Here is a 21,588-nt window from a genome sequence, read left to right as displayed (position 1 = left end):
CAGGGTGACAGGGATGCCGTGCCCCTTCTCCTGGGCCAGGCCTTGCTCCCAGCCAGCCCCGTGATAGGCAAACGGAGCAAATGTACACCAAGTTGGGGCCTAGAGAGACGCCCCTTAGCCCTAGGTGGCCCCAGGGTGCCCAGGCAGCTAGATGGAGGAGCCTGCGCTCATTGAAGGCCTGGGGGCTTCTGTGCCTGTTGTGGGGAAGCAGACCTGAGGGGCTGGCCTTCTCATCTCATGGGGGAAGGCGGCTTGCTTGCCCCGAACCCTATGCCACCTGGCCTGCGGGAGGCCACAGAAGCAGCATAGGGACTGTGGGACTGTTGGAGCATGTGTTCAGGGGATTAAGCGTGAGACCATGGTGGGGGACTGTCCCGTGCTGTCCTTGGGGAGGGCACTGAGCCCTGGAGGTCTCATCCTGTTTGGCTCCAGCCTGACGGCCTTTCTCCAAGGTGATGGAACCAGGTAGGGGTGGCCAGGGAGGGTGCATCAGGGAAGCCCCTGCAAGATGGTGTGGGGTGACCAGAGTGGGTAGGCACACAGGATGCAAGGCCGTGATGGTCTTTTGTGTGAAGACAACCAAGGCTGGGGCTGGGCCAAAAGAAAAGGAGAAGGGCATGGACCCAAGAAGCCCACAGAAGCAAGATGCAGAGGATGCTGGACAGGGCAGGGGAGGAGCCTGGCTGCCATCCTGCCCCAGCTCTGGCCTCGCTTCAGCCCCGTCCTTATGGCTCTCTGGACGCCTGACTCCAGGCCCCCATCCACCTTCGGTGAGCAGCAGGGATTTGGATGAGATTCCCCCAACCCAGGCCTCAGTTTCCCCAGATGCACTATCTGTCCCTTTAGGAAAAGTTCCTTGATCGGGGACCTGAAGACCGGGCTGGAGCGAGGCCAGGGCTCGGGCAGGTGGGCAGCCAGGCTCACACCCGTAATCCCAGCACTTTGGGAAGCTGAGGCAGGAGAATGGCTTGAACCCAGGAGTTTGAGAGCAGCCTGGGCAACACAGCAAGACCCCATCTCTACCCAAAAATAAAAAAATTAGCTGGGCATGGTGGCATGGGAGCTACTTGGGAGGCTGAGGTGAGAGAATCACTTAAACCCAGGAGGTTGGGGCTGCAGTGAGCTGTGGTCGCACCCCTGCACACTGCAATCCAGCCTAGGTGACAGAGCAAGACCCCGTCCCAAAGACAAAAAAAGAAGAAGCCATTAAAGTGCTTCAAAACAGGAGACCCCCAACACCTGGGGGAAGGGGCTTGAGTGACCCACAGAGCTGGCTCTTGTAGCAGCCAGTCTGATCTGGTCTGTCTGGGGTACTGGCTGCTTCTGCCCCTCCCTCCTCCACCTCCTCCTCCTTTCCTGTCTTCTGCCCCCTCCATCCCCCTCCTCCTCTCCCTCTTACTTCTCCCCTGTCTCCTCCTCCCCTTTCTCACCCCCTGCTCCCCCTCCTCCCTGTCTACTGAGGAGCACAGGGCACCTGAATTTGCCATCACAGGCCAACCATGGGAAGCCTCTGGCTCCTGGAACAGATTCAGAGCAGGAGGAACCTTCCAGAACCCATTCTGTGCCAAGATTCTGACAGGGAAACTGAGGCCAAGCAAGAGGTAGGCTTGGCCCAGGACCCCCAGTGCATGGAGCCACTGGGATTCCAAATCGGAGTCACTGGGGCCTAGCCAGTTCATGCCCATGTGATGGGTACCCTTCACGTTGCACAGCCAGGTTGGGGTCAATCCCTGGGGGACTTTGTTGTCAGCATGCGTCTGGGCCTCACCGGGTGCCTCCGAAGATCCAGTGACTGGAGGTTGGGAGCCGGTTTCCTGGAGTGCAGGTGCCCCCCCGGGGCAGGGGCTGGGGCCAGTGAGGTCCCCTGTGAAGGGGCCTGGCACCCTGGGGCCCAGCAGTCTCTCCAGGACGGATGTGATCTGGTCCACTCGCTCCAGGGTGGTGTCTGTAGAAGAGGCAGATGAGTGAAGAGCAGGTGAGACCCAGGGGTCTGGGATAGCTGCAGCCTCCGGAGGGGTCTCCAGGAACCCCGTCCCCCTCCTCAGAGACTGCCCAGGTGGTCCAACACTGGGCTCCTCCCCACCCACTCCCCTCTCAGGAGGCTGCCTGGAGGTGGAGGCCTGGGACACAGAGAGGAAAAAACCACAGACCCATGCTGCAGGCAGGCACTTCCTCCTCCTAGACTCCCTGCGAGCTCAGGCCCATCCTCCCCGGGAACCTTCAGGAGAGTGTCACCACCTCCAGGGAGCAGCCGGGCCTGGATACCTGCCCCAGGCCCTGGCTCTGCCACTGATCGCAACCCCCTACCAGGGCTGGCCTCTCCTCAAACCTGGGCACAGCCTGGTGCCAAGGCGAGAACCAGAGGAAGCTTGGGTTCAGTGGGTGTCCAGGCAGCCATGACCGTGGACCCCTCCCTGGGGATGGGCCCTCCCTCCCAGGGCAGCCCCTGCCTGAACTCGCCTGCCAGGGGCTTTCTCTTCTCCACCTGTGACCCAAATCTGCTCTCCCTTCTGCCTGCAACCCCAGCCCCGACCGCCCCACCTGGCCCCTTGCTGGCTGCAAGAGACTCCTCTAGAGCCCTGCTGGGCACGGTCCCCACTGGCAGCTCCCCCTCAGCAGCCTCCCCGTCCACCTGGCCATCAGCCAGGCACCTCGCACACGGGTCCAGCAGGTCACCTGCCCCAAGCCTCCCGCCTTGTTTGTGTCTTCAAGCCCTTGCTGAGGGCCCTTGCCGCATCCCCAGTCGCCAGCCTGGAGAGGAGACCTGGGCTGCTCTCTACATTGCCAGGGTACCCTCCTCTCTACCCTCCTCACTCCAACGCAGTCAGCAGGACCCCGGGCCAGCCTTGGAGCTGGAGGGCTTGGGGTTGTCCTCTAATGGTGCTGGGATCGTCCGGCCAGAGACAATGAAGTTGACCTCTGATGCTGAGATCCTATGGGGTCACCACATCCCCACGTCTGCCATGACAACAGTCCCAGCTGCCCAGGGCTGGGGAAGGCCTGCCTGGTACCCAGCATGCTAGGAAGGAGCATGATTGGCTGTTCTGGCCATGCCGTGTGCCCCTGTGAGTGGCCTCTCCATGATGGGAACCAGCTGTCGCAGAACCAGGGTGGGCCGGGACTCCACAGGCAGTGGCCAGCCAGGGGACCTCACAGTCAAAGGCAGATGAGGGTATGGGCTCCCCTGAGGGCTGCAGGTGGAGGGGACCCAGGGCTGCCCAGTGGAGAGGCAAGGAGAGTCAGAGAGGTGTGCAGGAAGCTACTTTATTCTTGCTGAGAGACAGGCTGCTGCCCACACACAGACCCCATGTCCACCCTGCAGAGAAGGCCAGGAGGGCCTGCAGAGCTGGGAAGCACCCACCCAAGGGTCTCAGTCACCAAGACTGCAGAAGAGGCAAGGCCATGTCAGGCCTGGCAGCTGTGACCAGGAGGGATGGACCTGGCCCACATGGGAACAGGACAAATGCCCAAGGCTACATCCTTCGTCCACAGTCCCAAGGCTCCTGCCAGGCTAAGAGGAAATAGCCCAGAGCTGAGGTCTTTGAGCCAGTCATTCTGACGTTACAAGCGCCACCCAGTCCTCCTGGCTGAAGTTGAGTGAGGTAAGAAGGGCCCAGGACCAGGGACAGGGAGGCCCTCAGGAGGCTCCTAGGGGCTGCTGCTGAGGCTGGGCAGCGTCCTAGGCCTCAAGGGCACGCCCCTCTCCCTGCTGCCCCAAGCCACCACAGCAGCAGCATCAGGGCTGTGCCCCCTCATCCCCATCCTTGTCTGGGCAGATATGAAGGGTGACCGTCTCCCCCACTGTCCCAAAGTTGATGGTCTGGGTGGAAAGTTCTGTGGTGAAGCTGCTCTGACCACTGTCCACAGAACGCCGGATGCGAGTGCAGAAAGACTGCGTCCAGGGAGCACTGCCCACAGGCCGAGCCGGGGCCTCTGGCAAGAGGAAGGAGGTGGCCTCAAGGCTACGGACCTGGGGTCCTGGTGGTGATGCCCCACGGAGCTCAGGCCTAAAGAGGCCGAGAGGGCCTCGGGGACCCAGTGCATGCCCCACACTGAGCAGCACAGGCTGCCCCACCGTGGGCTCCCCGATCTCTCTCTGGATCACTGAGACCTCGCAGGGAGGGTCATCAGGGGCGCCGGGCCCAGGGCCACCACAGCGGAAGGTCTCCCCTTCCCCAGGCACGTAATCTTCCAGGTCAGCCAGTGTCAGCACGCGGCCGTTGTGCGTGAGGATCTTGGGGTCACGATCCCCAAGGCTGTGTGTGTCCTGGGACTCCTCCGTCACAAAGGCATCTCCGTCTTCCCCCTCTTCCTCTCCCGCCTCCTCCATGGTGCACTCCTCCTCCAGGGTGACGCCGGTCTCCTCCAGCTCCAGGCTGCCCACGTCAGAAGCAGCCCAGTCCACACTGCCTCTGGCATCCACGTGGAAGACGAGGGGCTCTCTGATGCTGACCATGGCTGTGCCCTGGGCCCAGGCCTCCTGGGCCAGCAGCTTGTTGTTGGAGTTATTGGAATTGGGGTCCCCTCCGGGGGTGGCACCGGGCAGCGTGAAGAGATGCCCTGATGAGCTCCTGGGCACGTCTCTGGTGGGAGACACACCCTGCGGGCCCATCTTCTTCACCTGGACTTCAATGGTCTCCTCCACCTCCACCCACTTGGGCTGGGACCCTGAGAGTCTGGGCAGAGCTGGAGAGTGGGCCTCGGCCTCTGTCACGTACAGTGTGGGCACCACGGGCTTCCGGCCTGGCTCTGCCTCAGGCCTGCGGGGCTGGCCAGCCCCTGGCAGGTACAGCAGGTCAGGGGCCAGTAGGCCCGGCCTCAGCGGGCTGGCAGAGCAGCGGGAAGGTGAGCGGGAGGGGGACTTGCTGGGGGACCGTCGTTGGCCACGTGGGCTCTTCACCACAGTGGTGATGGTCTCTTCTCTGGGGGAGGGAGGAGAGGGCCCAAGAAAAGATGGGCACAGTGCCCAGGATTGCCAGGGCAGCGTAAGAGCTCAGGTTATTGTACCAGCAAGCAAGCGGTGAGAGTGCACAAAGAACTCTTACACATGCATGTGAGCCCAACCTGCAGAGTCCCCCACCCCCTGCCATAGAACCAAAGAAACAAAGCACAAGGTCCCATGTGGCCAACCTCAGTCTCTGGTGTGCAGATCTGAAAACAAGAGGTGAGGTATATGGGGAGGCCTGTGCCACACTGCAAAGGCAAGTGCCTCCAAAAACTGGGTCACATCCTAAGTGCAGTGGCCCCAGTGACAGTCTCCCCTCCAGGTCCATGCCACCAGCAGGCTTTGTGCTTTGTATCATGGGGGACGGTGAGTGGCCAACTCTAAGAGGGCAGGGCCTGCACACCCCGAAAATCCTCAGCCAGGGATGCCGCGGGGGCGGGGTGGGGGTTGAGCTCAGACCTTTTCTCCTAGCCTTTGGGTCTGAGAGTGTGAGGCCTGGAAAGGCTTTAGGCAGGCCAAGGAAGAAACCTGGCTGGATACCTGGCCCCAGACTTGGCTTGGCCGTGATGAGCCGTGTGATGTCAGACAAGCCCCTCCTCCTGCCTGGTTCCATCTCCCAAAATGGGACTGGGGAGGAGTGATGGAGGCAGAATGCAAGGTCGGCTGTATGTGGCTGTGCATGGAGCACTTTGCAAGTTCTCTTGTCTGACTCTGTAGTAACCTGGGAGAGGGTCTGATCCCACTTCATAGGGGACAGAGAGGCTCAAAGAGGCTCAAAATCTGCCTGGGGCCAAGAGGGAGAAGTGCAGCAGTCAGCCCAGGTCCTCCTCTGGTGCCCGGTGTCCCTGACCTTGCTGAGCACTGAGAGCAAACTGAGTAACAGGTAGGGAAGCAGAACGTGCTGAGTAACACACAACACATACCAGTTCCCTGCCTATTACTCATTTTGCCCTCAGCCCTGCACTTCCCTCAGGCTCAGGGCAAGGAATGTGGTACGTATGAGGTGACAAGTTGTCACCACGTGAGCTACTGCCAGCTGTCTTCTTTGTCCAAGGTACTGCCTCTCTCTCGTTTAGCTTTGCTTTTGTCTAATTCAGGGCTCCATCTGGAAGCAGTTGCTCCCAGGGATGAGCCCAGAGATGTGTGACCACCCCTTGGGGTGCACAGCAATGACAGGTCCTGCCTCCTCCAGCCCTCAGCTATTAAGGAGGGAGTGATGTATTCCACTTAACTGATGGGGAAGCTGAGGCTCAGAGATGTGGCCCACTCATGCCCACAGGCTGCTTTCCTGCCTTACACGCAGGCTCTAGGGCAGTACGCTTGTTGCTGAGAGCCTGGACCAGGCCCCATCTGCTCACCTCACGTTGCCCGATCTGCTGCATGCTGATGCAGGGTGGTAAGTTGAGTGCAGCCCAACAGGTGGATGGGGATGGGGACTCCTAAATATCCCCCCAAATGCTGGACTCACTGCTACCTGCACAAGGACACATGGGCATCCTGTACTGATACTGCAAGCACAGCACATGGGGTCTGCCTCCAAGCCCTGTTTCCTTCTCGGGTCTACTGCCTCCCTGGTGCCTCTACCTGTGTGGTCCACCCTTGGGTTCAGCGCTATGCCTATGCAGTTGGCTCCCTCCATTCCTCAAGTTGAGTGGGTAAATTTTTCTTTGCAGGGTGAGGGTTCCCACCTTCCTAAGTCTGGAACAGACTGGACTTGTATGCTTGTAAATCACCTGGTCCTCCCTTCCCTAGGCATGAGTCGCCTCTGAAGCTTTGCCAGTGGGGCATTCTGGCTCCATCTCTGCTCCTCCATTTTCTTATCCATAAAATGTAGATAATAATAGTGCTCCCAAAGGGACAAAATGTAGAACTAATCTATGTGAGGCTCTGGCACCGTTGCATACCTCCAGGAGTGGGGTGCTCACGAGCATCCAGGCAGTCCCATCTATTGTGGGGTGGCATCATAGAAGCAACTTGCTTTAGGGAAGGAGGGAGAAAGCCAAAGAAGGGTTAACCCAGGATCTCAACAAATGTCTGGCAATGGGATTTTCCTATAATAGGGCCAACTGAAGGCCCCTTTTGGAGGTTGTAGGCCCCTTGAGAACTAAGAGTTTTCCCGTGCTGGAGCTTCTCAGCCATCTGGCCTTAGGAAACCATAGTCTTTCCTGCCTCCTGGCTTTTGCAAGCTCTTCCATCACTCCCACCTGCACACACCTTCTATTGGAAGTCCTCTCAGATTATTCAGGTCAAAACCAACCCTACATTTATGGGTTCACCCAGTTCTGGTCCTCTTGTGTTACTTCATCAGCAGCAGCATGTGTGATTTTGCTAAATCCTTGAGGCACTGAAGGATGAAGAAAGGGATGGTGGGCATGGCACTGGGGAAGTGGGATCTCCGCTGGCTTCCAATCATTAGCCACCCAGAGCTAACCTCCTCTCTTCCCTGAACTTCAGTTTCCCCATCTTCCAAATGTGAAAATCAGGCTTGGGGACCTCTAAGGGCCCTAAGGCTGTGCTGTCCACTATGAGTGTACTATGCAAATTAAATTCAAATGAACAAAAATTAAAATTTAAAATTTGTCCTTCAATCACACTAGACACATTCCAGATGCGTCAAAAGACGCATGTAGCTAGTGGCTACTGTAGTGGACAGGGGAGATATAGAACATTTCTTTTTATTTTTTTTCGAGACAGAGCTTGCTCTATTACCCAGGCTGGAGTGCCGTGGCATGATCTTGGCTCACTGCAACTTCTGCCTCCCGGGTTCAAGCAATTCTCCTGCCTCAGTCTCCCGAGTAGCTGGGATTACAAGGGCCCACCACCACACCCGGCTAATTTTTGTATTTTTAGTAGAGACAGGGTTTCACCATGTTGGCCAGGCTGGTCTCGAACTCCTGACCTCCTTGGCTTCCTAAAGTGCTGGGATTACAGGCGTGCACCACTGTGCCCAGCCAATATAGAACATTTCTATCATCACAGAAAGTTCTGTTGGACAACACTGTCGTAAATCCCAGGGTGCTGAGGATTAGAATTCTGTCTCTGGCCCACTGAGGAAAGCAGCTGTCAGGCCTAGCACCTGATGAATCCCTGGATGAACCACTGTGAAGTGTGTGGAATAAGTCTACTCTGCTGAAATAGTGGGACCATGGAGTGTACTGAGGCCCTGGAAGAGAGAGCTGTGAAGTGTGGAGGTAATCGAGGCCCCAGGGGAAGGTGCCTATGCAAGGTAACTGCAAGTACCTGTAAGGTGCTGGCAGTCAGAGGGTGAATGTTACGTGAGCAGACAGGCGGCAAGCAGGTGGCTAGGCCACACGGGCATGATCCAGGCAGGTCAGTGGCATGCAGGAGGCACTGCAGTCAGAAGGAAGGTTAGGAACACGCCTGCACTTACATGATGACGGTTTTCTTGGGGACTTTAGTCTCTTGCTCAGTGACTACAAAGAAAACAGTCGGAATAGCGAGGGTTACAGACCAGCCAGTGCTGGGGGCTGAGCTATCTGAGTGGCACAGCATTATAGTCGCCTGCTAAGCTGCCCCTGGGCAGGCTGTCTACTCAGAGCCCCAGTTCTCTGGTCTCTGACATGGAGGTGACGATGCCTGTCCTGAGTGGCTGTGGAATGAGGGCTGAGGACAATGTGTTCCCTCGTGAAGGCAGGACCCACTGTCCCTCTCGAGGGTCTTGCAGGGTCTCGAGGGTCTGGGGGGAGAATGAAGACCCTACCTACACTCCCAGCACAGAAATCCCAGCTTCTCCTTCAACCCATGTGCCAAGGGAGCCCTGTGAATTTGTCAGACCTACAATCCCACTTCTCAGACACAGAAACCAAGTCCTAGAAGGGAATACATGGCCTGTGGCTGCATAGGGAGCCAGCAGCTACACTGAGGCTGAGGCAGTTGGGGCCTCTGTTACAAAAAATCCTCAGGAGAGAGGGACTCTGGAGTCCTGAAAGTGGCACACCTGAGCTTTGTGGCACAAAGCCACAGAAGTCCTGCCAAGAACAGCCCCAGGGGATGCCTGGGCAGGGTGCTGAGCTCCGAGTGAGCGTCAGCCCAAATCTCCCTATAGGAGCATCCTCAGTTCACACACTCCATGGTCTCTCTTGGTTTTCCTAGCTGCCTCCCTCCCCAGAGCCAGCAGGATGGGGCCTGTGGTTCCAGCTATGGGATGGGACGCATCTGGGATCAGGCAGCTCCTCCTTCCAGTTCACCTCAAGGACTCCTCCTCTGCAGCTCCCAGGCAGAATCATCAGGGCACAAAGATGGCCCCCTCCCAGCCCTAGCCAGCTGGCCAGTGGACAGTCCACAGGCCACCAGCACCTTCACATCTCAGTGACCCTTCCCAGCACCCTGAGGGAAAAAAACAAGCAGGAGGCCCAGAAAAGTTAAGTAACGTGGCCTGGGGCACACGGCCTCACGGCTCTGGGTCGGGGGTGGGACACCGTCTGCTTTGCTAGATTGCCATGTGGAGAAAGGCTTTACACCTGTCTCAGATGAGAAGCACATGAATTTCAGGGACTACCTGCATCTATATGTACACTTGCAAGCCACACGTACTGTGCATTTCTGGGCACACATGTGCAAATGTGTGTACGTGCATGCATATGTGTGTGCATGCACATGTATACATATGTGTAAGTGTGTATTTCACAGGCTCCCCCTGGAGAGAGGAGTGCCCATGGGAGGAGAGAATGAGATCCAACCAAAAGGCTCTGTGTGTTTAGACTAAGCTGACCCCAGAGAAAGCCAATGTGTCCACCACCTGCAGGCCAGTGATGGGAACTACAGAGTGATGGGAAAATCCAGGGCCTCCCCACTCATCCTCCCCGTACTTGGGGCTGACAGCCAGGCACCTCTGGGCCCATACACTCTCTGGCACCTTCATTCATGTACCTAAACTGCCACCTGATCAGCTGTGGGCCAGAGTGAGTATTTGCGACCATGGGAGGAGTGCAGCCGTGCGCAGCGTGATCCACAAGCAAGGGGGCAGCGCCCACCCCGCAGAGGCCTGCCAGGGCCTGTTCGGGCTGCAGAGCTGCTGGGTTAAAGATGAAGCAGCAGGATAGGAGTTAGAAGCGGGGAGGTGTTGGCTCCAGCTTCAGGGTCTTCAAGGACCTGCGTTCTCACCTCGCCGAGGTGCCAACACCCTGTCCAGCACTGGTGGCCTCTCTCCCCTGCCACCCCCTCCTCCAGACCCAGAGAGAGATTTGTTGTGACAGCCAAGTGAACGACTGTGGAGGACACTCCTGTCACCAGCAAGACTGGGACACTGGGTGTCCCAATGTCCCAGCTGGGCACCTCCCTGGCCATGAGACACAAGACTCATGGGAGGCTGAGGTGCTGGCAGCTCTAGAAGCAGTTGTGTGTGGTGCTGTGGCCACCAGTTGTGGGGCTGACGGAGGTCACAGGGCCCCCAGAGACACGTCAGACATGGGGCACTCGCAGTCAGGGGTTGGCCAGTGCCTGTGGCACTGTGTAGGCTGAGGAACAAGGACATTTGCCCAGCAAGGGAGGGGTCTCCCTGAGGGTCATGGAGGGCATCAAAGATGGCCCAGCTCTGTGGGGTCCAGATGGGCAACTGGCTTTCAGACACTGGGCACTGGGAGAGACAGTTGAGGTGGGGTTGCAGGAGCCAATGTTTAAGACTTGGAGGACACGTATTCCAACCCACAGTGAGAGTTGCAGCTCCGCCAGGTGTTGAACCAGCCTCCACTTGTATGTCCCCAGTGATGGGAGGCTCAAAACCTGTCCAGACGGGCAGCCCAACTGGGAGCCCAAGACGGATGCCCGATGACCCCCTTCCCATCCTGGCTGCCCTGCCCTGAATAAAGCATCCGGGAGCCTGGAGGAATGAGGTGATGTGTCCCACCTCTCCCCCGGCCCATCACCTTCCACCCCTAGTGAGGTCATTCTGCAGCCCAAGGCCCTCCCAGGAACCCAGGAGCAGTCCCAGACCAGGCCAGGTCTCTCCACAACCAGCCCTACCCTCAATGGAGGGGTCAGGCCCCTGACACTTGCCCCTTCTCCTGGGAGCCAAGCTGGGGCCCAGTGGCCTGGCCCTCTGCAGAGACGTCCTTCCTACTGTTCCTGCCGCAACCTCCCCACTGCCTCCTGCCCACTGCCTCCTGCCCACCACCGGCGACTGCCCTGGGTGTAGGCCTGGCCTCTGTGCACAGGCTTTCCCTCTCTGGACCGCAGCAGGGCTTTGGGAACCCCGCTCACCCAGAGTGACCTCTTCAGCCTCCACTCAGGCTCTGGGCTCAGGGCCCACACTCCACCAGCCCACACAGGTGCTGCCTCCAGCCAGGGGCTGGGACTTGTGCCTGGCCCGCAGCAGCCTCCTCATCTCCCATCTGTGGCTCTCCCTGCCCCACGATGCCAGCCCAGCCCTCCTCCAGGGTCCTCCAGGCAGCAGACCCTGACTGGGAAAGGTGAGAGTCATGTCCCCCCGGGCATGGCCAGGCCTGTGAGGGTCCAGCATGGGTCTGAGCCGTGGGGAGCTGCCTTGGTGGCAAGGACAGGGGTGGGACTTACCTTCCACTGCCCCCGCGAGCTGCTCCCTGTGGCACTGCTCCCGGGCCTGCAGCGTGGGGCTCTGAATGTGCAGCTCTGCACTAGCTCGTGTGGAGCCCAGCCGGTTCACCAGCTGCAAGGACAGCAGGGCTGGCTCAGAGCCCAAGGCTTCTCACGGGCAGGGCCCTCTCCCTGTGGCCATGTTGGGAGCATGGGCAGCCTCCATCCTGGTGTGTCCCCCACAAGGGGAAGGGCCCCAGCCCAGCCACAGCATCCCTGGGGGACCCACATGGCCCTAGGGTCCCCTGCAGTGATGAGGATGCTCTCCGTCTGCCCTGTCCACGTGCAGCTCTGAGCATGGGACATGGGGCCAGAGCAGCCAGGGAACCGAATCTTTAACTGAACTTAACTTCGTTTTATGTATGTTTTAAAGCTGGGTCTCGCTCTGTGACCCAGGCTGGAGTGCAATGGCACGATCTCAGCTCACTGCAGCCTTCAACTCCTGGGCTCAAGGGATCCTCCCACCTCAACCTTCCGACTAGCTGGGACTAAAAGTGTGCACCATTGGGCCTGAGTAATTTTTTAGTTTTTTTTTTTTTGCCTATGCATTTTCTTTTATTTATTTATTTTTATTATACTTTAAGTTCTAGGGTACATGTGCACAACATGCAGGTTTGTGACATATGTATATATGTGCCATGTTGGTGTGCTGCACCCATTAACTCGTCATTTACATTAGGTATATCTCCTAATACTATCCCTCCCCCCACCCCCTCCCCACAATAGGACCCAGTGTGTGATGTTCCCCTTCCCGAGTCCAAGTGATCTCATTGTTCATTTCCCACCTATGAGTGAGAACATGCGGTGTTTGGTTTTCTGTTCTTGCGATAGTTTGCTGAGAATGATGGTTTCCAGCTGCATCTATGTCCCTACAAAGGGCACGAACTCATCCTTTTTTATGGCTGCATAGTATTCCATGGTGTATATGTGCCATATTTTCTTAATCCAGTCTGTCACTGATGGACATTTGGGTTGATTCCAACTCTTTGCTATTGTGAATAGTTCCGCAATAAACATACGTGTGCATGTGTCTTTATAGCAGCATGACTTATAATCCTTTGGGTATATCCCCAGTAATGGGATGGCTGGGTCAAATGTTATTTCTAGTTCTAGATCCTTGAGGAATCGCCACACTGTTTTCCACAATGGTTTAACTAGTTTACAGTCCCACCAACAGTGTAAAAGTGTTCCTATTTCTCCACATCCTCTCCAGCACCTGTTGTTTCCTGATTTTTTAATGATTGCCATTCTAACTGGTGTGAGATGACACACCAGTCAGACAAACATAAACCCTGTTTAAGAGACAGGGTTTCAATATGTTGCCCAGGCTGGTCTCAAACTCATGAGCTCAAGGGATTTTCCTGCCTTGGCTTGCCAAATTGTTGAGATTACTGGCGTGAGCCACAGCACCTAGCTTTGGATTTAACTTTAGTTGATTTAAATTTAAATTTAAATCCCCATGCATGGCTAGTGATGGTATTAGTGCAAATCAAGAGCTTACTTGGGTCTCTGGTTTCCCCAGCCAGAGTGGTGTGGGGCAGGCTCCCCACAGGCTCACAGCAGCAGCTACATGGTGGGGGGTGGTGGCCAGACAAGTGCCCCTGGAGAAGCTGGACAGAGGCCAGCGCCTGGGGTCTGGGGCACCTACAGTTGGCACACAGCCACCATGACCACCACAACCACTGTAGGCTTTGAAGGGCCAGAGGACTGGGACTGGGCCCCACCCTGGGGAGCCCCTGCCCCGGCCCTGCAGACACAGTGGCTGGAGCAGAAGGCAGCTCTGTCCACCTGTAGGCTGGACATCTCCACAGGTAAAAGGTACCTGAGCAGGGCCAGGCTACACTGGATGACTGACACTCCATTTGACATGAATGACAAAATTCATGAGGCCATGCCGGGCCCCCCAAAGGCAAAAACCAAGTGGCATCCTTGAAATGGCCAGGGAAGCCAAGGAAGGCATCCAGATTGACATGGGAGCCGAGGAGAGGCTTCAGGGCAGAGGAAGAATAAGGCCAGGGCATGGGGCAGTGGTGTGGCCAGGGATGACAGTGACAGTGGCATGGTGGCCCCCACCTGTGATGGGGGGGTGAGAGTGGCATGGTGGCCTCTGGCCTGTCATCAAGGAAGGGTATAGCAGTGGGTATGGTGCCCCCTGGCCTCTGCCAAGAGCCCTCCACCTTGAGGACAGGGCCTGGGCTCTTAAGCCCCTCCACAATCAGACCCCAGAGGACGGCCGGCACGGATGGCCTGGGCCCCGAGGCAGGTCCCCACTCCTGCACCTCTCACCTCACACTCGTAGAGCCCCAGGTCCTCCTTGCCAGCCGCCCGGATTACCAGCACTAGCAGGCCGCTGCGAGGCTCACTCAGTGTCTGGAACTTGCTGCCAGGGGTCAGCAGGGCCCCGTCCTTGTACCACCTGGAATCCACCCGGAGGGCACGTGAGGCAGGCAGGACTCGGGCCATGCTCTACCCCGCCGGCGACATCCTCCTATGTCCTGTCTCAGGGCCAAACCCGGCTGTGCTACCTGTGCTCACGACCCAGCTGTCCTGCCTTCAGACCCCAGGGGTCCTCAGAGAGCCCACCCTTCCAGAAGCCAAGACACAGCCTGGCCGTGTCCTCCTGGCTGAGGGGTGTCCCACATCCAGAATGAACCAGAGCCCCACAAAGCCCATTCTCAGCTGAAGGCCAGTGGCCATGTCCAGCCCAGCCCTGACACGGGAACACATGGTCCGTGCCCCATGCTCCAGGTGGGAGCCGGCCCCCTCATGCCCCATCCCCAGGCAGGCCTGGGCCCCACCTGATCTGCGGGTATGGGGCGCCTTCGATGGTGCAGGTGAACTGGGCATCCTCTCCCTCCACAAAGGGCGAGGCTCGGACCTGGTTCATGAACCGTGGTGGGACTGTGGGGTTGTGGAGGGAAGAGACAGAGAGAGAGAGAGACAGATAGAAACATAGAGACAGACAGACAGAGACAGACATAGAGACAGAGACAGAGACAGAGACAGAAAGACTTACAAAGAAAGAGACACAGAGACAGAAAGATAGAGATGGAGAAACAGAGAGAGATAAAGACACAGAGAAGGAGAGACAGAGAAAGAAATATAGAGAGAAAAATAGAGAGAGACAAAGAGACAGAGATGGAAAAACAGACAGAAAGAGACAGAGAAAGAGAAATTGAGACATAAATAGAGACAGAGAGAGAGAGAGAGACATAGACATCGAGACCAGAGATAAAGAAACAGAGACAGAGAGACAGATGCAGAAACAGAGACAGAAAGATAGACAGACAGAGAGACACATAGATAGAGATGGACAAACAGAGACAGAAGGACAGAAACAGAAAAAAGACATACAGAGACAGGGTGACAGAGACAGAGATCAAAGGACAGAGATAGAGACATACAGACATGGACAGACAAAGACAGAAATAGACACAGTGCATCAGACACAGAGACATACAGGGAGACATAGAGATGCCATGACGGAGCTGAGGCTGATGCCAGGGAAGGGGCTGCAGGGTCCCCACCCCTCCCAGTGCCCTCTATGAGCCCCCAGTGATCCCCTCAGAACATGGTTGGATGTCCATCCCACTGTCCCACCACCCCGCCACAGCTGGGCCTGCCATGGTGGGAGGGTCAGGGTGGCTCCTCCCCCAGGAAGGCCTCCAGGCTAACCTTGCACCAGGATCTTGCCCAGGGTACTGCAGTTGCCAGCGGCGCTGGCTGCGAAGCACATATACTGGCCCGAGTCTACACTGGTCAGGCTGTCCAGGATGAGGGCACATGAGCCATCAGGGTCTTCAATGAGGATGTGGTGGGGGTCCACCTGCACTGGTTTCCCATCTGGAAAGGACAAGCGGGGGCCATCACTCAGGTGGGGACCCAGGGGCTCACTCCATTAGCGGGGAGAAGCTGGGCCTGGCCTGGGGGCTGCAGTCATGGTCGGGGAGGGGACGGAGGGGCCACACTTGCAGCACAAGGGCCAGGCACGGGCTCCCTGCCGGGTCCAGCTTCCAGGTTGACCTGCAACTCTGGAGGGAGAGGCTGACACGAGCTCCCATTCTCTCTGTTGTCTCTGCTTCTCTGTCTCCATCTTTCTTCGTCTGTCTCGGACTCAGCTTCTTTCTTTGTCTCTATCTCTGTGTCTGTTTCTATTTTCTGTCTCTGTCTCTCTTTCTGTCTCCTTGTCTCTGCCTTTGTGTCTGTCTCTGACTCCACGTCTGTCTTTATCTGTCTGTTTTTCTGTCTGTGCCTTTTGTGCCTTTCTGTCTCTTTGTGTCTCTGTCTCTTACTCTGTCTCTCTTTCTCTGTCCACCTTGGACACTAGCTAGAGGCAGGGGGCAGGCCAAGGGACCTGAGCCCCACAGAGGACATCCTCTATGGGCAGCTGAGTCCTTGGTCACCTCAGCTCTCAGCAGTCCTGCAATGTTCTGAGGACCTCTAACACACTGACTGCACCCCAGCTCACAGCACCTTGATCCCCTCTTCACCCCTGCCTGCCCAGCCTAGGGCCTGCAGCCCCTTCTCAAAATCACTGCCCACAGCCCTCCATGCCTTCTTTCCCTGCACCTGCTCCTGCGGAGAACACGGCAGCCCAAAGTCTCACCCCCAGCTCCACTCTCCTCTCCCAGGCCACATCCTCATGCCTCCAAATGCACAGCCTTCTAATACGAATATCTGAAGACTGAAGAATGTGAAGTAAATCACCTTGGTATGAACACACAACTGACTACACCTCTCTGGCCAAGGCATGCTTCCTTCCCAGGTGAGGGACCAGAAGGCACGGCCTCTCACTGTGGAGAACTCCTTCCCATATAATGTCTAAATATACAAAACAGCATCGATTCACATTCCAATAGTGTCGGGTGTGCCCCACAGATTGCTTAAATCACAAAGGTCACAACCAGCACTAACTTATGATTTGTATAGAACTATAAGAGATATATATTATATATACACACACACATATATATACACATTATACACACACACACACGTACACACATACACATATATATTTGTAGAGATGGAGTCTTGCTCTGTTGCCCAGGCTGGAGTGCAGTGCGGCGATCACAGCTCACTGCAGCCTCGACCTTCTGGGCGCAAGTGATTCTCCCGCCTCAGGTGCGCCACCATGCCTGGCTAATTTTTTTAACTTTTTGTAGCAACAGGGCCTCACTCTGTTGCCCATGCTGGTCTCAAACTTCTGGGCTCAAGCGATCCTCCCCCCTTGGCCTCCTGAGTAGCTGGGACTATAGGTGTGAGCGACCCCACCCAGCTCAGAAATAATCTTAAATAATTTTTTTTCAAAAACCTTCTAGTTACCACCTCAGATCTCTGCACCCCTTTATGGCAACTCCAGAAAGGAGCTGTGCTCACACCCTCCAGGGCATCTCTTCCCATCCCCACTAAGCCCATCCCCTAGGCTCCATTTCTCTCCCCCAAAGCTACCAGCAGTCAGGGCCGCCATGCTACCAGCAGCTCTGTCCTCATCTTGCTGTGAGAAAACAATTCTCCCTGGAATTCAGATTCCACATTTCAACCCTCTGAGCAAAGGCACTCACAGCCAGGTTTAGAATAGAAGAAGAAGAAGAGAGTAGAGTAGAAAGTAAGGAGAGTGAAGCAGAAGATGCCCGTCTGCCTGGCTGTATTCCAGGGCAACAGAGACAAAACCCTTCCATTCCTTTTCTGGGAGACATTTCTGCATCCCAGGGTAGGAAGTCATCCACTATCTCTGGAGTGAAGCATGGGCAGATGTACCAGCAGCCCCATAAAAAGAGCTCCAAGTCTCCTAAGATTCAAGATTTCTCTCTCGTGGGGCAACCCCTGCATGCAACTAACACCTGGTTCCATCGCCTCCTCACAGAAACGGGTGAGGGCAATGATGAGAGACACTGAGGCACTGCTGGTAAAAAGTCTTTGTCTCTGACCCATGAGTCTTGTGTCTTTTGTCTACATCTGGCTATCAGGCTGGCTTGCAAGATTGCAAGTGGGGTAAAATTGTGGGCCCTTCACAGTTTTTGATTTACAATTTTGGAGACAGGGAAGTGACACTGTCAGAGGCATGGCCTTCTGGAAGGAAAAGAAGAAGTGGCCCTGTGGATCTCTTTCTCTACTTTGTTGCCCTGCTAAGGAGAGAAACTAGGCAGGTAGTTGCAGTCTGAGAACTGAGGAGTGGGTTCAAACACAGACACCTGGGCGGTGCCTTGGTTGGCGCTCTTTCTCCAGTCCCTGCCAGGGACTTTGCTGGTTCAGCCTCAGTTCAACCACTTCACAATAAATGCCAGAGCCAGTGCTGAATCTGAAGGAAGACTCCGACCCTGTTCAGACCACAGCCACGGACACTCATGCCTGAACTGAGTGCTGGGGTAGGGCCACCAGCAGCCATGATGGGTGAGGCAGGAGAGGGCTCAGCCCATCTAGCTCTGGCTGGTTAGGAGGGGAAAGGATGGGCACCAAGCCCGCACTCAGGAAGAATAGCCACAGCTTGGGCGTCTTGTGGAGCAGCCTCCTGCATCCAGCATGCTGGCCTTCCATTCTTCTGGGGGTGACAGTAGGGGATCTATGTGTTTGCGGTAGAGACAGGGTCCTACCTCCATGGTTGGCTGAGCCACGGAGGTGTGTCTTGTTCTGTCATTGTCCTCTAACCCCTTCCATCCCCTCTATACCAGATCCTTTCCTGGCTCAAGCAACTTCCCCGAGATGACAGACTCCCCCAAGGGAAGGCAGAGGGGACACGGCAGGGAGTGCATGGACTCCTCCTGCCATGGCCTGCCAAGCAGCCAAGATCACAGGCATGTGACACCATGCCAGGCTCAGAGATAATTTTAAATAGGTTGGCAGGTTAAAGACACCTCTTCCTGGGGCAATGAACAATGAAGTGAATCAAGGCTGCTGATGGGGACACCCTGGCCAGACTGCCAAGGCTCCTGTGCAGAGCCCCCAGGACACCACCTCACTAAGCCCCACCATAGGCAGGGTACAGACGCAGAATCTACATCACATGTCAGACTGAGGACATCCTGGAGAGACATTCTCAAGCCTACAGGAGAGGAGAACACATTGCATGTGGTGAACCCACTCTCCATCCTGTCAGACTGCTATGAACCCAGTGTTGGGGTTTAGAAAACAAGACCCCAAAATGAGGGCCTCCCAAGCAGCCACAGAAGCAAAATTCTCTCTCTGACCTTCTCTTCCTCTCCTGTCTCTAGCCCCTCATTCTCCTCCCAGGCTTCCATAGAAACTAGAATCCCTCTTCCCCAAGGCGGGTCATAGAAACCAGAACACCTTTTTCTCTAAAGCCAGCCACAAAGCCTAAAAATAGGACTCCGATTTTCTCTCCATCTTTCTGTGTAAAACTTGGCCATGAAGAAATGATCGGACCTACCTTGTTTGGCTGTAGATGCAAGACCCCCATTCCAGCAAGGGTCCTGCTTCTCACTCAGAAGGAAAGGACACTGCTCAGAAGGCCAAGAAGAATCCAGACACACAGGCATAGCAGGATGTCCCCACTCAGTCTGTTCTCACTAGATCCAACCCTATTTGCCCAATCCTATTTCAGCACAGTTGTCCATACTTTATGGAACCTAAGCATTAAAATAAACAGCTTCTTCTGGGTCTTTGGTCTTCATTCTGAAGGATCCAGTGTCTACACATTCAATAAATGTGTCTGCCTTTTCTCCTATCTGTTTGCCTTTTGCAAGGTGATTGTTCAGCGAACCTGCGGAGGGCCAAGGGGAATGTTCTCCATGGCCCCTAGGCCAGCTGTCCCTCTCCAGGCTCTCTGTGGAGGCCTACCTGCTATGAAGCTGCTTTGGGTCTCCAGCCACACCATGAAGGCGTGTGCCACGCACACGCCCTGCAGTTTGATTTCCTATGACATCTACCACAAGAGCCACTCAGCAAGGGGATGGCAGTCTGACTGTGCCCACCTCCTCTTGCCCTACAGACCTTTGGAAGGCAGTCCAGTCACCAAAGGCAGCTGTCCCCAGAGAGGAGCTCTCTCGTGCAAGCTGCCTACTGGTGGTTAGGAAGCGAGGGAAAGGGGAGGTCCTCCATCCACAGGGAAACCCAGGCTCTGCCATGACCAACCCTCGGTGGCAGCCTGGTCCAAAGGGAGCGGGGCTCAGGGCATTCAACTGGCTTCTGGCAGGCTTTGATAAAAAAGATTTTGTTCCTCTTGAACCTAACGTCCCAGAGGAGAGGTCTGGACAGGTGGCAGGAGGGAAGCTCCTAAGACCCCAGGGAGCAGGCGTTAATGACCCATCCGAGCCTTCCTCCAGAAGTATCCCAGGGCAGCCCTCCAAGCCATTGTGTTCATCAGCTCTCACCAGTGGACACCGGGATGGCCCCTCCCAACACACCCAGGCAAAACTCCCTAGAGTCCTTCCTCTCCAGCCCTGTCCTCAGTCATGGGCAGACCTGCTGGCCCAGCTGCTGTGGACAGGGAGAACAGGAAGGGCTGAGTGCCTGGATGGTGCCTGCAACACCAGGACAGCACTAGGTTATAAGGACTGAACTGGGGGCTTGGAGGCCAGTCAGCCAGGCCAGATGAGGTTAACCTGACAGCCCAGGTGACCCCCTGGGGGGTCATCTGGGAGGTACCATCAGTCAGTACTGATGTGTGCCTTCCTAGGAGTCCCCAAATTGTAAACAATAACTGTGTTCTCAAGACTTCCTGTGTGGGAGCCACACACGTGGCGGCTGTTGCCTTGGGGTGGTCCAGGGCAGTCCCACAGGTTGGCATCTCCCCTGCTGGGAGGCTTGATTAAATGCAGCCTGAGTTAGACTGGAAGGACGACATACCAGCCAGCGTCAGTCAGATTAGCCAGGATGGCTGAGGGCTGGGCACAAGTGTGGGAAAATCCCCGAGCGGCTGGAGCCTGTGGAAATAGGGTGGAGCTGGGTCTCTTGGGGCACAATGCCCCATGGTTGGCCAGCTCCTGCAGCCCAGATGCTCCAGACAGCAGTGCTCACACAAGCAGACATTCCAGGACAGTGGAGCAGAGATGCCTCCCTCCCTGGAGACACCCAAGGTGATAAGATGCAGCCCCTGAATCCATGGTGCAGCACATGCATGTGCAGGTTTCTCCCACACTACCCCTGAGAGCTGTGGCAAGAGCCTGTTCTGGCTGCTGCCTCATGTTGATGATGAATCATTTCTGTCTTGGACGTCTTGTGTCTTCTGTGTGTGTGCAAATAACTATACATGTATATATGTGTATATGTAGCATTTGTGCATGTTTACATGCAGATATGTGTGTAGTACGTATGCTTGTGTGTACCTATGTGTATGGTGGGTCTATGTGTATATATATGTACTGTGTATGTATGCATGCAGACGAGTGTGTAGTATTTATGAATATAAATATATGGTGTCTATGTGTGTAGCATGCATGTGTGTTGCATGTATCTGTGCATGTGTATTGTGTATGGTATGTGGCTGTGTACATATGTATATGTGTGCAGTATTATCTACGTGTGCACATATGTGTGGTCTCTAATATGTATATTTATATATGTGTAGTGTGTGCATACATGTACGTGTAGCTATGTATAAAGTGTGTGTGCATATGTAAAGTATGTACTTGTGTGTAATGTGCATGTATCTATGTGTATAGTGCATGTTTGCATGTATCTGTGTATATATCTATGTAGTTGTATAGGCACATGTAGTGTGCACTTGTGCATGATGCATGTGTATGTGGTGTGTGTGCATGCATGTGTACCTGTATAATGTGTATCTATGTACATATTCATGTGTATGGTATGTATTTGTGTATATGTATTGTATACTATGCATGTATGTGTAGTATCTGTATGTGTGGTGTACATCTATGTATATTACACATATAGTGTTAATGTATATGTGTGTGTAATGCATATATATGTGGTGTGTATGTACATATGCATGAGTGCATAGCATGTATCTCTGTATGTGTCTCTATGTACGTGTGTGTACAAGTGTGTGTAATGTGTACGTGTGTAAACCGTGACAGGCTGACTTGCACATGTGTGAAGGGTAGAATGGGGACCCTGGCAGCCCTGGATGCCCCTGCCCACTCCCTGCTGGC

The 21,588-nt window shown here is 55.5% G+C and overlaps 1 protein-coding gene and 1 long non-coding RNA gene across 29 annotated transcripts in view; one reads left to right on the top strand and one right to left on the bottom strand.

Annotated features, from left to right (window-relative positions):
- Nucleotides 1-21,588, bottom strand: part of LOC105499675 (obscurin, cytoskeletal calmodulin and titin-interacting RhoGEF) — a 166,334-nt gene that overhangs the window by 14,658 nt on the left and 130,088 nt on the right. For 26 of the 28 annotated variants that reach the window (XM_071081777.1, XM_071081828.1, XM_071081836.1 and 23 more), the window contains 5 exons: nt 15,191-15,358; nt 14,314-14,416; nt 13,802-13,931; nt 11,477-11,588; nt 1,769-1,945 (listed from right to left, as the gene is read on the bottom strand). In XM_071081777.1, the coding sequence (XP_070937878.1) occupies nt 1,769-1,945; nt 11,477-11,588; nt 13,802-13,931; nt 14,314-14,416; nt 15,191-15,358 (690 nt within the window). Of the gene's footprint in view, nt 1-1,768; nt 1,946-3,248; nt 4,923-8,336; nt 8,380-11,476; nt 11,589-13,801; nt 13,932-14,313; nt 14,417-15,190; nt 15,359-21,588 lie in introns of those variants that run through there. The other 2 variants (XM_071081845.1, XM_071081847.1) reach the window with 1 other exon arrangement.
- On the top strand, nt 5,376-8,290 carry LOC105499673 (uncharacterized). The gene is made up of 2 exons (XR_011615239.1): nt 5,376-6,341; nt 6,619-8,290. It is a non-coding gene; the product is annotated as an uncharacterized lncRNA (long non-coding RNA).

This window comes from Macaca nemestrina, chromosome 1 (assembly GCF_043159975.1).
Source record: "Macaca nemestrina isolate mMacNem1 chromosome 1, mMacNem.hap1, whole genome shotgun sequence".
Lineage (NCBI taxonomy): Eukaryota > Metazoa > Chordata > Mammalia > Primates > Cercopithecidae > Macaca > Macaca nemestrina.
The sequence above is the reverse complement of the archived record's forward strand: the minus strand, read 5'-3'. Positions and strand labels throughout refer to the sequence as shown.